The sequence below is a fragment of the Spinacia oleracea genome, chromosome 3 (assembly GCF_020520425.1).
Source record: "Spinacia oleracea cultivar Varoflay chromosome 3, BTI_SOV_V1, whole genome shotgun sequence".
NCBI classification, from domain to species: Eukaryota; Viridiplantae; Streptophyta; class Magnoliopsida; order Caryophyllales; family Amaranthaceae; genus Spinacia; species Spinacia oleracea.
Window position 1 is genome coordinate 64,276,579 of NC_079489.1, and position 15,274 is coordinate 64,291,852.

The 15,274-nt window shown below is 38.2% G+C and overlaps 1 protein-coding gene across 1 annotated transcript; it reads left to right on the forward strand.

Moving 5' to 3' along the window:
• Nucleotides 1-4,597: 4,597 nt before the first annotated feature.
• LOC130469732 (uncharacterized mitochondrial protein AtMg00820-like) lies at nucleotides 4,598-5,014 on the forward strand. Its single transcript, XM_056839184.1, has one exon. It carries the CDS (start codon nucleotides 4,598-4,600, stop codon nucleotides 5,012-5,014), a length of 417 nt encoding a protein of 138 aa, XP_056695162.1.
• Nucleotides 5,015-15,274: the final 10,260 nt, after the last annotated feature.

Below are 15,274 nucleotides of genomic sequence, written 5' to 3' on the forward strand. Positions count from 1 at the left end.
AAAATTTTAATCAAACAAACCAGATCTGAAAAATAATTATGAAATTGGGGGAAGAAATTAAACAGAATAGAAATTAAAGTTTACGGAAAAAAATTATGCAAATAATTTCACCATTTTTGCCGCCTAAAATTTCAGCAGTGACATTGGCGCAATTGGGGAAATTTTCACTCTCTCTCTAGAATTTCACCAAAATTCCATGGCGCTAAGAATTAACCCCCATTTCCTTTTTCTTTTCTAACTAAAATAACCCCACTTCTGATTTTAGTATTATTCTATTGCTAGTATACCATTTAAATGGTATACCTAGTATACACAAAGACTTCCTCCTCTCTTCGTTTCTTATTGTTTGCTTAAAGCATGTATATTGGTTGGCTCTTCAAAAGAGTTTTTGGAGGACTCTCCCCTCTCTCTACTACTATCTATTTACAAGACATAATCAAGAATTCATTTTTAAAAACACCCAACATTGGTTGGTTACTCAAATGAGTTCTCCATTATCATTTTTATCATTTGGTGGTCCATAATTAATTGTGTTTTTAACCAAAGTTATTATCCAATTTTCAAAGTTATTCCCTACTTTTCAACAAGAATCAACTGTTGGAGGGCTCTTGGGCAAGAGCTACCTTGAAGTAGCTCTCCATGAAGAGCTACTCAAGATCCCCCCAAGAACCACTCAAGAGCCCCAATGTTGGCCAAGAGATAGTTCTTGTTGGAGAGCTACTTGGAGAGCCACTCCAAGAGCCCCAATGTACATGCTCTTAGAGTTTGGTACCGTTCTATTCCCCTAAACTTTACTTATATTATCTTATTTTATTTTATTGGTAATGAACTTATTTTATTTTCCATTATCTTATTTTATTATTAGAATTTATAAAAATGTGTCATTTGAATGTATTGACCCTTTTTCATATTATCTCAAATTATTTTTATTAACTTATCTAAACTAGATTTTAGCCCGTGGAATGCACGGATTCTATTAAATTGTTATGTTTAAATAAAACTCCTACGTATATACCAATTTTATATATTAGATTTAGTTTTTGTTTTTGCATTCAATTTCATTTTAGATTTTTGTTTTGAAAATTATGAGAGTGTTTGTTTTTGGATGAAATTGTATATGCGTAATATTAAAAATTAATTAATAAAAATATCAACATGACACTTAATTATTTATCTACGTGGCACTCTACTTTTATTTAATTAAAAATTAATTTTGAAATCTTATTTTTCATTAGAAGAAACCATTAGATTTCCTACGTGGCGCTCTAATATGGATTAATGTTTGATTTAAAATTGAATCTTATTTATTTTATTTTAGATTAGTGTTTGATTTTGGATGAATTTTATTTTTATTATTAGAGTGTTTGATTTTAGATGGAGTTGTATATATTAGTAATTATTTAATTCAAATATCTACGTGGCACCTAATTAATTATCTACGTGGCCAATTGTTAGTATCACTTATACTCCCACTTTAATTTATAGATAAGGAAATGCTCTAATTAACTTATTATGTGTACGTTGTTAATATGTATTTTCAAATTCACATTATTCATAATTATTATAAATTAACAAGTAATTAAAATATTAATGCTTATATGCGTAAAAATGTAAAATGCAGGTGAGTATTTTTATGTGGAACGGAGGGCGTATTATTGATTGTTCCGATCAATTACATGTTTAAGTTGTACGTCATGTTGGTAAGTTGGTCATATTGAAGCATTCAAAGTAATGATCCTAAAGCAGTACATATTCCATTATGTTCGTGATAAGTCTGAATAGAAAATTAACATTGAACTTGACTTTAATTACTTCAAACTATCTTAGAAATATAAACTTGAAATATAAGACTTGTTCTTTTCTTAGGTCAAAAGAAAAAATAAATTGTTCTTTAAACATTGGACTAATCTAAGATTTTAATTAATTGGGAACAAATTAAGGGAGTAAAATAATACAGAGTACATAATATAATTAATTAAACTACATTAAATATTTATATGTTTTAAATTAAAATCGTCTTATGAGTAAAAGATTATAATTACGATTACCACACTACAAGAAATTGTATCATTAATGACGGGAAATCCCGTCGCTAAAGACTAATAATCGTTGATTAATGACTGAATTTCCTATCGCGAACCCGTCATAAAAGAGGGTCGTCGTTAATGAAAAATCCCGTCGTTAACCCGTCGTAAAAAATATTTGTGACGATTGTTCCCATATTTGTTTGGTTATTAACCCCGTTGCAAAAGCCTTTTGCAACGGGATTTTTGACCCGTCATTATCAGGTTGTCATTAAAGATACAAATCCTTGTAGTGCCACCACTTCTATATTTGATAACTTCCTACCATATTTATTATTTATTTATCTCTCTTTCATTAATCAATATTCAATTTTTTTATAAATTATTTTTCTCTCTCTCTCATCGTTCCCGCTTAATTAATAAAACCACCATCTCTCACACTATATCAATGTCATGGTCTTCATTGTTGTTTTTCTTTAATGAGTAAATGATCTACTGGTCGACTTGCATCATTTAATAATAAATTTGCATGAGTATCCTAAAACTATATGCTCATGCAGGTGATGCATTTAAAAAACCTAGAGGGAGTAATAACCTTAGTTTTTAAAACTAATAGTTGTTTTTTTAGTAGGTTAAAAGACACTACTGAACCAATATTTATCTTGGGTTAGTTAATCAGCTCAGCTACGCATGTCAACACTTGAGCTACTGCCAAATATAACGCAACTTATGCGGTTCGACCTTGTGACCACAAATAACAAATTAAGTGATCGAGTTCCCCAACTCCACCAACTTCCGTTGGTTAATAGTTATGCTAGTTAACTTAGTTAATTATCTTCTAATAAAAACATGTGCTAACATAAGCTTTTCATTTTAATGGTTATTACTTATTAGTTTTGGGTTAACCATTATAGGTTTCGTGTAAACGGTTACTCAATCCCTATGAATTTTTTTTTGTTTTAATAATGATGATTTCTTGTTAAGAATCAACTAGTGTTTTGTTTTTTTATGACATAAACGAGGGAAAAATTGATATTGACAGTTCCAACTATGGCCGTTTAACTTTTAAAGGTCTCAACTTTTGATTATTCTAGAGTGGTCTCAACTTTAAGGTGTGTTTTCCAAGAATGGTCATTTGGTTTATTAAACTATTAATTAAGTTGATTTAAGCATATCATACTGTTCCATTTACTTCATTTAATTATAAAATATGATTATTGCACGAGAGATATGAGTGTTAATTAAGTTATTTAGCACTTAATTTTAACTAAGGGACCATTTTTGGAAAACACTCTCTATAGTTGGGACCACCCTGACATAATCAAAAGTTGGGACCTTTTAAAGTAAATCGGCCATAGTTGGGACCGATAATATCAATTTTTCCCATAAACGAGAGAGAAAGTTCACCTTGGTCTTGATCAATGCAACACGTACTTCAGATCAAATGTTCAATAAATAAATATATGTTGCATATACAACGAACATAATTAATTTGATTCCGATCAATACACACATGAAGAACATACTACTAGTAGTATATTACTCCGTACATTGTACCTGTTATTTGTGGCAATACGGAGTATTTCATTATTTTGTACCCACGACGTTAGAATCTAACGCATACGTTTGCACTTTGTTATTTTGTCATATAACTATAGCATGACCAAATTAAATAATTGTACAATTATATATTAGTGTTAGATCTGAACGATGCTCCAAGTTACTACTTTAAATATCATCTTGTGGTGTGAATTCTACGCAAAAAGACAATACATTCAAATATTCAAATATTCAGCAACTGATCGATACTGGAAAAGGGTGTGTGATGTTAAAAATCAGATCAAGGTGCACTTTTCAGTTTCAACAACTGCAATTCTCAATTCAGAAGATCTATAAGGTTGTTGTGGGTGATATGGAGCCTAATCACTGGACATCTATGGTATGGCAAAGGCTTGGAGTTCCTAAGCACAACGTTATTACTTGGTTAACAATGATGTGAAGACTAAAGACAAGAGGAAGATTACATAGGTTTGGTATCAGTTTGGAGCAGAATTGTACTATTTGTGATGCTCATGTTGAAATTCACCAACATTTATTTTTTGATTGTGTCTATAGTCGGATATGCCTCTATGAGTTATTGCGCTATAATATTATAATATTTGGCTAGTAAGGAATGATTCTCATTAATTGGAATCATAACGTAATCTGTATAGATAAATGTATAAAGAATGTTAAAAGGCAAGTATTCTACTGGGTAGGATTATTAGTATAGTTCCTAGAAAGATGGCAAGTGAATCATATTTGGTTATTGCTGAGTATACCAAGTTTATTATGTTAATAATGCAATATCCTAAATATACGGAATTACCTAGAATATCCCTTCCCATGTAATATATATACGGAGTTCATTAATGAGAATATCAGAGTTTAAGCCGCATTTAATATGGTATCAAGAGCTTAATTAGGTTAAAACCCCTAATTTTTTTCCCGCACAAATTGAGAACAGAGGAATTGAGTGTAGCGACTTAAGCTTTTCAAATACAATAACGTGAGAAATTTTCCATACTACTACCATGGGAAAAGAGGGAGAGGATTCAACAACAAAGGTAGAATCACCAGTTAATTGTGAACATTTTTCGTCCAAACACAGATATTTAATTGCAGCTTTGCAGAAAGAAAATGCACCTGAAATATTGAAGCAAACTATGCGACATGAGGGTTGTCGAAAGGAAATTGCAGCTGAAACTGATGCTCTTGAGGAACAGGGAACCTGGACATTAGAGAGTTTACCAACAGGAAAGAAAGCACTTGGGAGCAAGTGGGTTTATACGGAGAAGCGAGATGAAGATGGAAACTTGCTCAGATTAAAGGCTAGATTGGTCTGTCTAGGAAATCATCAGGAACAAGGCTTAGACTACAATGAAACATTTGCCCGGCCGAGTGGAGAAATTGGCGACAGTTCGTACTTTTCTAGCAATTGCAACAGTTAAAAATTGGGAAGTGCACCAGATGGATGTTCATAATGCGTTCTTGCATGGAGACTTAGAAGAGGAAATTTATATGAAGATCCCTCCGGGATTTCAGAATAAAAATGTCGGCAAAGTATGCGCAAAGTATGGTCTGAAACAAGCACCTAGGTTTTGGTTTGAGAAGCTATCTAGGGCGCTAAAGGGATATGAATTTCAACAATCATATTCCATTACTCTCTTTTTACTCTTTCGAAGGGTGAGTTGCAATTGATTGTGCCTATTTATGTGGATGATATGATTATTCAATGAAATAATAATTTTGCGCTGTAAAGTTTTAAAGCATATTTGAGTTAATGCTTTAAGATGAACGATCTAGGTGCTCTGAAGTACTTTCTGGGGTTAGAAGTGGCTCGTAGCAAGCATGAATTTTATGTTTGTTAGAGAAAATATGCCCTATATATTATTTCGGAAACTGGATTGTTGGGTTCTAAAGCTGAAAACTTCCTGATGGAGCAGAACCATAAATTGGCCTTAGCAGAGGGGAAGGAGTTAGCAGATGGTGAGAAATACACATGCTTGATTAGGGGACTCATTTATTTAGCTGTTACTCGTCCTGATTTGGTGTATTCAGTGCATATTTTGTAACAAGTTATGCAAGCACCAAGAGAGGAGCATTGGGAAGCGGCATTGAGAGTAGTTCGATATTTGAAAAATTGTCCAATCCAAGGTATACTTTTGTGTACTGACTGTGCATTACATTTAAAAGGATGACGTGACTCAGATTGGGCAAGTTGTCCCTTGACTCGTCGGTCGCTGACTGGTTGGTTTGTATCACTTAGTTTTTCGCCTGTTGTGAGGGGGTCGAAAAAGCACGAGGCTAATGCGTGACCTCGTCCCTCGTAGGCGTGACGTTGTCAGATCAAGTGTAATTGGATTTCCTGTGAGTTTACACCCAATCGACTAGTAATATAGGAGTCGCCATCCAGTTTTTAACGACAATGAGAAAAACTGACAAAACCCGGCTATCGTGACATAAAGGGAGTGCAATTATGTTCCACCACGACGACCATAGGTTCCCTTGTGATCCCTGGTGTGGGGATCGCTCAACGTACACCCGCAGGGCAGAGATTGAGAGTTCGGGGGACTATAACTACCGAGAGGAGTGCTCATCGATAACTCTAGAGGCAGGTTATCCTTACAAGCTCAGCATAAATAATTGAAGGGACATGCATTAAACTATTAAACTATTCTGAATTGATTTTAGCAATATGCAACACATAACACTAAATCGATCGTGATTATCTTATTTAGATTGATTTACGGTACCTAGCATGATAATTCAATTGTCCACGGTATTATCTTATTAGGCGTGATAGATCAATCAAGTTAATAGTTTGACAATTTTATAAAAGGGTGATGAAAGCGATTAAATCATATGAGGGACACATTACAACGCACCCTTGAGAGGTGCGTTACGGTTCTCAGAAAACTAACCACTTGGCTTTGCTATTTCTCCTTTTATTTAACAAATCTCGGGTTTCTAAGAAGTGTTCCAGTATTTAGGCTTAATTCATCAGCTACAAGGGGCAGGATGCGTTCTGTTCGACTTTTGGGTCGATTGCGACAGAACGCCGGATCAATTTCGCAGCGTGAGGCTAGGCTTAAGGCTAGAGTCAAAACTCAGGTTATGGAATTGTGTGTCTTTCACGTCGGTTTTGAGGCTGTATTTATAGGGAAAGAGTTTGTGGAAAGATAGATTTTTAGAATACGAATCCAAAAAGAATTCGGAGACTACACGGCCCCAGGAATTTTCAGCGCCCAGGGCTGGGCGCCGAATATTTCGGCGCCCAGATCCAGGCGTTGAAAATGGGATCTGGGCCGAGTTCTTTGTCAGATTTGGACTCTTAGAATGCAGAGCTTTTGAGACTTATCCGAGTCTTTTAGTGCGTATTAACTTTATGACGGAATGCGTCCGGGCCCGTTACGAACTCTAGGTTCGTTAGGATTTTAATTAATACGTAACTCTTACTTTCGAATTATACCAGGAATAGAATTCCTTTTGAAAATTCTATCTCTTTTAGGATTTATGTTGGAGTGCAACACCTAATTCTGACAGGTTTCTATCTTTTATGACTTTGCCACTTTTAACAACTACCTTTTACGGCAGTTACCATTCTTAGCAGGTTTCCATAAATAGCAGTTTTGGCTGAAATGAAAAGGTGATTGAGATTCGTTATTTTATAGGAGATGCGTTGTCAAGTGGAGATTTATGTTCTCATCATCGAACCTTCCCTTTCGGGAATGGGGACAAAAGTAGGTGTCTACAGTTAGCCCCCACTTTGACTGAGTCTCGGGATGAGACGATGGTCAAAGTACTAGACGGAGTGCGTCATACAAGCCATGGTGTATGTGACTTGTTTTGCGAGGGTCTCACGAGCCCCTGAGTGATAACATTTGACTTAAGGGTCATCACTTGAAGTGTTAACACATTCCTCACGTGTCATTGGAATCTGTTAACCGATAGTATAGAAACTCCCTCACTTTGTCATTGGAAGTATCTAAAGATGTTTTCGAAATCAAAGCTATAAAGTGTAACCAGGCCTGGCCAAGCCCAATCACGAGGTAAAACGTTTTAAAAGATTCTCATTTTTAAGGTTAGGTAAACGAGAAAACCCCCCTTGTTTTTATAGGACGTAAAACGAAGGAAAATCCAGCACATCGCTTTTTTTTTGGGAAAACGGAAAACCAATCCTTTGATTTTTGGAAAAGGGGAACCAGAAAAAGTTATCGCTGTAGCGACTAAAGACCTGCGCGGTTAGTGACGCAAACCCCGCCCGCTGAAGGTGGGCGAGCCTGTCCGCTGAGGGTGGACGCCCCGTCCGATAGAAGTGGACGAATCTGTTTTGATGTTTTGAAAATAAGGACTTACGTGGTTTGTGACGTAGACCCCGCCGGCTGAAGATGGCGAGCCTGTTTTGTGTTTTTAAAGATTTCATTTTCGAAAAATGAGGACCTGCGCGGTTAGTGATGCAGACCCCGCCCGCTAAAGGTGGGCGAGCCTGTTTTTGTTTTTTGAAGAATTTATTTTCTTTCGAGGGATGCTCGGATTTAGTTGCAACCTGAATGTGGGTTGACAACGTGCTTAGACGGACCATTGTCTCGTGGTCATCATCTTTCATGGTTTTGAGCTAGTCTTTACGGCTCAATTTTGCCACTACTTGGGTCCTTGATTAGGGGACTATGTATAAGTATCAACGGCGACCTTTGTCTTGAGGTCGTAATCTGGTTTTATCTTTTGAGATTATCCAAACACGGGACTTCGTACAGCGTAGTCTGGGAATATTGTTTTAACTTTGCATACTCTCTTTTGAAATATATATTTTCTTTCGAGCCCCCAAGCACTCGTGCTTGACGGTCATTTCTTGTCAAAGAGGTTCCTTGGGGATACTCATTTTGTAATGTCCTTGATCGTGTTTGGGATCGTGCTCGTATGTGCGAGCGATCTTTGAAGTGGTGTGCTACTCTTAAAAAAGCCGTGAGGTGCGACTTTCAGTAAAGAAATCGGCAATTTTCAAGTCGAATGGATACGGCAGGGCCCTATAGAAGTCAGGGCCTTTTTTTTGGGGCCTGGGCTCATTTTCGGCGCCCAGACCTGGGCGTTAGAAATAATTCACGCCCAGGTGGGGCGTTGAAAATGTTGTTTGGGCTGGTCTTTTGATGACACAGTTGGTCTCTTGTTCGTTCGTTTATTTCACTTGGAAACTCTACGTAATCTCTTCTCTTTTGTTTTTCTTTATTTTTGGAACGTAGAATTTTATTAGAGATCACAATGAGTTGAGCTGATTTTCAGCGCCCAGAGCTGGGCGTCGGAATATCTGGCGCCTGGTCCTGGGCGTTGAAAGTGCGTCCCAGGCAGGACTTTCTCGTGATGATTTCTCGAGAAGCCGTAGCCGATTGGTGGACTACGGTGTTTGTCGCTTTGGGGCGATTATTTAAATGAACTGTTTCTCTTAAGGCGTACAATTATTGAAATAGTCGGGCGAGTCTATATGGCCCGAGGAACATACCTTGAGGCGTAAGACTTTGATCGCTCCTGTCGTTATTTTGAACGTATATTTTTTTTTGAACGTGTTCGTGATTGTTCGATACTTAGAATGTATGTGTGAACGAGCGTTCATAGAATGGCCGTTGCGTGTGGTCCATTAATCAGTTCGCTTGAATCATTTTTTTTTTTGAGCAATGACTGATGTTGAATAGTTTGCTTAGAAGCTTGATAGGGTTCAGGGCCATTCATGAAGTGGGATCAAGCATCGTGCCCTTTTGATCGTTCAAACATTTGCCTTGAGACTTTTTTTTATTTTGCTATGGTCATTTCGTAGCTTGGAGCCCCCAAGCATGCATGTTGGGATGCTTCCTTTTGGCGTACGATTTTTGTAGGTTCTTTCGAGAAAGATGCCTTGGGGTCCTGCTCGTGTAGGTGCGAGCTATCCCTTCCGTGGTAGGTAATATTTTGCTACCTTTAATCCTTAATGTAGAAATCGTGTGGCTCGCATTTTGAATTTGGGCGATAAGTAGTCTTTGTCTCATACTCTTGGTCGTGCCCGCATTAGTGCAATATGCCTTACTCTTTTTTTTTTTAGACTTGTACCGTGGGATGTTTGAACTTATGGTGCGACGTAGGCTTGTGTGGCCTAACAGCGTGTCTTAGAACATTCCTCCAGGTGTTGGGATATCTTTATTTATTTTTTGCATTGGAGTACTATATCACGCCTCGTTCAGGTGCTCGAACAAGTGTAGCACCTTCTGCGTGGGTGTGCACGGCTTATTACTTCGTTCGATGCGAGAATTCATAGATGTTTCTTTTTTTCTTTTTTTTTATCCTTGATTTTTTCTTTCGCTTTTGCTTTGGAACGACGTAGACTGTGTAACGGGCGCTTGTAGGGCGAGCGTTATGTGCAGTAGTTTTATCGGAGTTTTGGTGACTCGCGATTTTCAGTTACCCTTGTTAGTGGGGTGACTTTATATACTCTAAGTAGCGCTTAGAATTTGGGAGGGGTTGTAGCCATTCTAAGGTTCGTTTTACACGATCAAACCTTAGGATTGCGCCCCTATGACGTGTGTATAGCATTAGCATCGAGAATTTGCGATAAAATCGTCATTTCGAGCATTTTTAGAGTGTTTTTCTCAAGCCTCCAATTGTAGCTACGGGATTGGCTTGGTGCTATAATTCTTGGCATACGTTTTTATGCATTCATGGTGACATGGATCATGAATAGTTTGAAACAGACTCGTTTAGTGCGAGGTACGTTCGAGTAGTGATTTGCTACTTCTCTTGTAAATGTCGTATTGTGCGACATTGCCATGGTCAAGGTAGTCACATGTTGAAGTGTGCCTTGACCAAAAGCTAGGTGCCTTTCTTTACCCATAATCATATTTAGAAATCTTTTTGACTCACTTGCAACATCGAGATAAACGCATACTTAGCTTAAACCAACGACAGTTTATTATGTTCGAAGAAGTCTTTTGAAAATTATTTGAAATTCGAGTCCTACAGTTTACAATCCGAGGTGTCCTAAGTAAGTTGACTTATAGAAGGGTTCGCACAGGATTACATGAGTGAATTAAAATACTGTTACAATTTTCGGAATGCTGTCTAATGATTTGCTGGAAGCCAGGGTGCAGGCGTTAAGATATTACTTGTGCCCGTGTGGCACATGCTTTAGGTTTTTAGGGCCATCTTTTCAAGAATTGCGGGAATATAAACCGTTTTCAAATTGACTTAGATTTACTTGGTGTATGCCTGTACAAAAGGTCAAGGTATACTTAGTTCTTTCCCTAGCTCTTTCATTTCAATTTTTAGCCCCCAGTTGCTATTATGTCTTCTCATTAATGATGCTTTCAGATTTCGATTTTAGATGCCCGTGTCATATGTCTGAGTAGGGTGAGCCTTGGTTAAGTGCCAAGTCCTATTGACAATGTCTGATTTTTTTCAAAGGAGATTCGCAAGCATTTGAATTACCATGAACGGGTGCCCTGAGTTCGAAGGAACGATGGGGCGATGCCGCAGAACAATCCTCTTTATTGCAAGCTTACTGCCTTTACTACTTATTGGCGATTATGACTGTGTCTAGTGGTGAAAGAAGGTCTTTAAGTGAGTTACTTTGCTTTAGGGAGGGTCAAGTCGAGTTCTTTAGAGGTCATGGACGCTCGCGCTAGCCCCACTCAATTGAGGCAAAGCGATCTTTTGAGTATTGGCTAAGTGCCTAGGAGTGTGAGTGCTCCTTCTGGCAAGGGTACGTGCCCTTATTATTTTTCGAAGTGTGCTCATTTGGGCATCTTGATGACTTGGATTCTTCCTTTGACTTAAACTTTTCTTTCGACTTGGATTAAATTTCAATAAGGGACCTCTATTTTTTTATTCTTGTCATTCTATAGGTTTTAACATTTTTGCAAATTGGTTGGACCGAATCATGGATTGCCTACGTATCCGCCTTAAATAGATTTAATTTGGAATCAGGTCTTGCGTAGTTCTTAGCCAGAAAATGGTTTCTTAGAATGCCGATTTTAAACAAGTACGTTCGAGTGGAATCGTAATGTTTGAAATAGGGTGAAATAAGTGATGTTTATTATTTTTTTAATCTGCTGCTTTGCCGTAAGCCAAAAATTTGTTTTATTTTTTTAAGTACATGTATTTGCACATTTTCATGTGTTTTTCTTTTCATGTGTTTTTTGGTACGTATATCTGAATACGTGATGTACCCCCCAAGTGTTCGTTATTTTTATGTGTATGTGCGGATAAAATGACGAGCACTTCTGGACAAAATTTGGCAAGCAGAGAGATTCAGCGCCCAGGCTGGGGCGTTAAAGATTTCGGCGCCCAGCTCTAGGCGCTGAAAATGATTTCTGGGCAGATCTTTTTTGGTGCGTTGCTTCTTTTCCTTTTGTGCCAAATATTTGCGAATCTTTTTTTGTGCGGTAAATGCTTCTTCTTTCTTTTTAGACGAACTTTAAAGGTGCTTTGCAAAGTTTCTTTTTTGTTATTTTTTTTTACGTTAAGCGTAGAATGTACTTTTCATTTGTCTTTTTTTTTTATTCGTGACTCAAGACGGCTTGAAAGATGGGTTGAATGAGATAGGATAATTGGTATAGATCTTAGTCAGGCATGAGGATTGGAAAGGGTAGAAGATCGCAGAACTCTATATGGTTTTTGTGGCATGATTTGGATTGGTTGACTCAATTCTTTTCCTTCGTTTACTTGGGTGAATTTCGCACTTTGGGAGGTACGGGCTAAGTATTTCATGGCTCACTCTTTTCGCTCTCCCTTTTCTCTTTCTCTTTTTTCTTTTTTGCTTGGGATTTCTCCCCTTTTTATTTGGGCTAAAAGGTAGATGGTTGTGGTCTTTGAGTCACGAGGCGAGACTAAGTGAGCCTCGTTTGGTAGGCCTATAGTGGACCTTTAATTTTAATAGGCCTAGGGTGGACCTTTAAATTGTCTTACTTTGCAAGCGTATTTAGTCGTTTCTTAAAATGTGCAAATAGCGTAGATTCAAAATGTTGTTTTTACTTTATTGAAATTTAACGAAAGAATTACATCGAAAATAATTTTTTTGCTTCTTTTCAGATTTCAGTTTCCGGGATTTAATTGGAAGTTGTGATTTAGACTCGAACTCTCATTAATTTTTCTGATTATAACCCGTGTATGAATACAAGGAGGTGGCCTAGACTCAAAATAATGACGTGGCGTAAGCCTATAATACTTGACCAAACGACTCTCAGACTTAGGCTAATTGGACCATAACTTCCGTTGGTTTGACACTTTAGATTTTAACCCTTGGGTGTTCATTTGTCATGCGCCATTTTGCTTAATGTTGGCAAGGTAGTTAGTTGGGGAGATCGAATTTTCATTTTCGCAAGACTAGAATCATTAGTGCGGCTTCCCTCTTAGTGTGTATTGCTTTACCCCGATGGTAGCCTTATGGCATGCCGATTTGGGTATTTTCATCGTTCGTCATGTTGCGTTCATGGAAAATCTTTTAGTCCGTACTTAAGAGTATTTCAAGGAGCGAGTGGCTCGAGAGGACTATGATAGTCGTGACCCAATGTGATCATAAGCCTTGAGGCCATTAATTTTTGCCAATGGTATTGACACCTTAAATTAGGTTCACTTTGGGGGTTGTGCGACTATGGAGGAACGATTTTCAGAATGTGACTGTTTCCATTTTGCAAATACTATAATATATTCTTTTTATTGGTGAGAGAGAGTATTGAGGCCGTAGATTCTTAGCAAGGGATGACGATTACATATGGGTGCTGATTGATTTAAATGTTAGGAAGGGAGACTCAATATGGTTTAACCTTTTAACTTGCAGAACGACACCAAGCACTAGGATCGATTCTATGTATAAGACAACTAAGACTTAGGATTTAGATTGTACTGTGGCATGGCGTAGTCTAGACTCGGATTTATTTATTTTTTATTCGAACATTATTTTTCCTTGAAAACTTTATTTGAACATCATTTTTTGAATACTTTGCCCATGTGACATTCAAGGTCATTTAATTAGCATGCTCGGTTTTGGTGCCGAACATTGTCGTCATAGGGGGCCTAATGATGACACAAGGAGTTGTTTATTTTATAAGTCGTTCTTAGAATCGAGTGCCTTTTTTCATACGTCCTCGTAGCAAATAACCGACAATTTTTTTTATTGCTACGTATACTTTGTGCGCGGGTACCGAGGATGCTGTGCCTGACCAAAAGGCCAGGCAGCAACATCAGCGCCCAGCTCTGGGCGTTGAAAATAATTGGCGCCCAGTCAGGGGCGTCGAAAATGCGTTCCTGACTGGTACTCGTATTCTGTTCGTCTATCCTTTTTCATACGACTTAATTTTGCGTGCTTGCCTAATAACGTCCTTTACGCGTTGTGCAGCGTTGTGGGATCCGTTACAGGCCGTCCTAGGCGTCGCTTATTTTTGTGGCGATCGCCCGAGGTTGCGGAACACGTATTTTGGTATAACTCTTTGGCCAATCGGTGTTTATGAATGTTTGGGAAATTTTTAGGGTCGTTGGTTTTCTGGTATTATTTATCACACACAATCACAACACAATCACATAATTCGCTACACATAACTAGCATTACAACATGAAGCAAAAAATAATATGTCACGTAGTTTATGATAGGCTTCTATGGGCAATATTTGCGCCTGGCTTGGTACCGCTTCTATCGTAGATCCAACACGTACCCCGGTCGAGGTAGTGCATTCAACAGACGAATTTCGTCCTAAGAGGCCAATCACGATGTAAGCCAAGGGGGCATGCACCAATGAGAGGGACCTAGTGGGCGAGCGATTGGGTTTGGGACAGGTGTACTACTAGCGAAAGTGCCGAGTGGACAACATTCGAAGTGTATGCACCCCCCGAGTGGCGATGGGTATCCTTAGTCCCAACTCCCGAGATGAAACACACCAAGGGAGCCAAGATTCGTTATGCGGTTCTGTCCGTTCACATTAATATGCTGATTTTCAGGTCGTCCCAACTTGATAAGGAAATAAACGCGTAGTAGGATCGTTTCACCCTTCGGCTATTTTGATTACCTACGAGCACGAGTATTTCATTAACGTTCCCCAGCGGAGTCGCCACTGTGAGGGGGTCGAAAAAGCACGAGGCTAATGCGTGACCTCGTCCCTCGTGGGCGTGACGTTGTCAGATCAAGTGTAATTGGATTTCCTGTGAGTTTACACCCAATCGACTAGTAATATAGGAGTCGCCATTCAGTTTTTAACGACAATGAGAAAAACTGACAAAACCCGGTTATCGTGACATAAAGGGAGTGCAATTATGTTCGACCACGACGACCATAGGTTCCCTTGTGATCCCTGGTGTGGGGATCGCTCAACGTACACCCGCAGGGCAGAGATTGAGAGTTCGGGGGACTGTAACTACCGAGAGGAGTGCTCATCGATAACTCCAGAGGCAGGTTATCCTTACTAGCTCAGCATAAGTAATTGAAGGGACATGCGTTAAACTATTAAACTATTCTGAATTGATTTTAGCAATATGCAACACATAACACTAAATCGATCGTGATTATCTTATTTAGATTGATTTAAGGTACCTAGCATGACAATTCAATTGTCCATGGTATTATCTTATTAGGCGTGATAGATCAATCTAGTTAATAGTTTGACAATTTTATAAAAGGGTGATGAAAGCGATTAAATCATATGAGGGACACATTACAACGCACCCTTGAGAGGTGCGTTACGGTTCTCATAAAACTAACC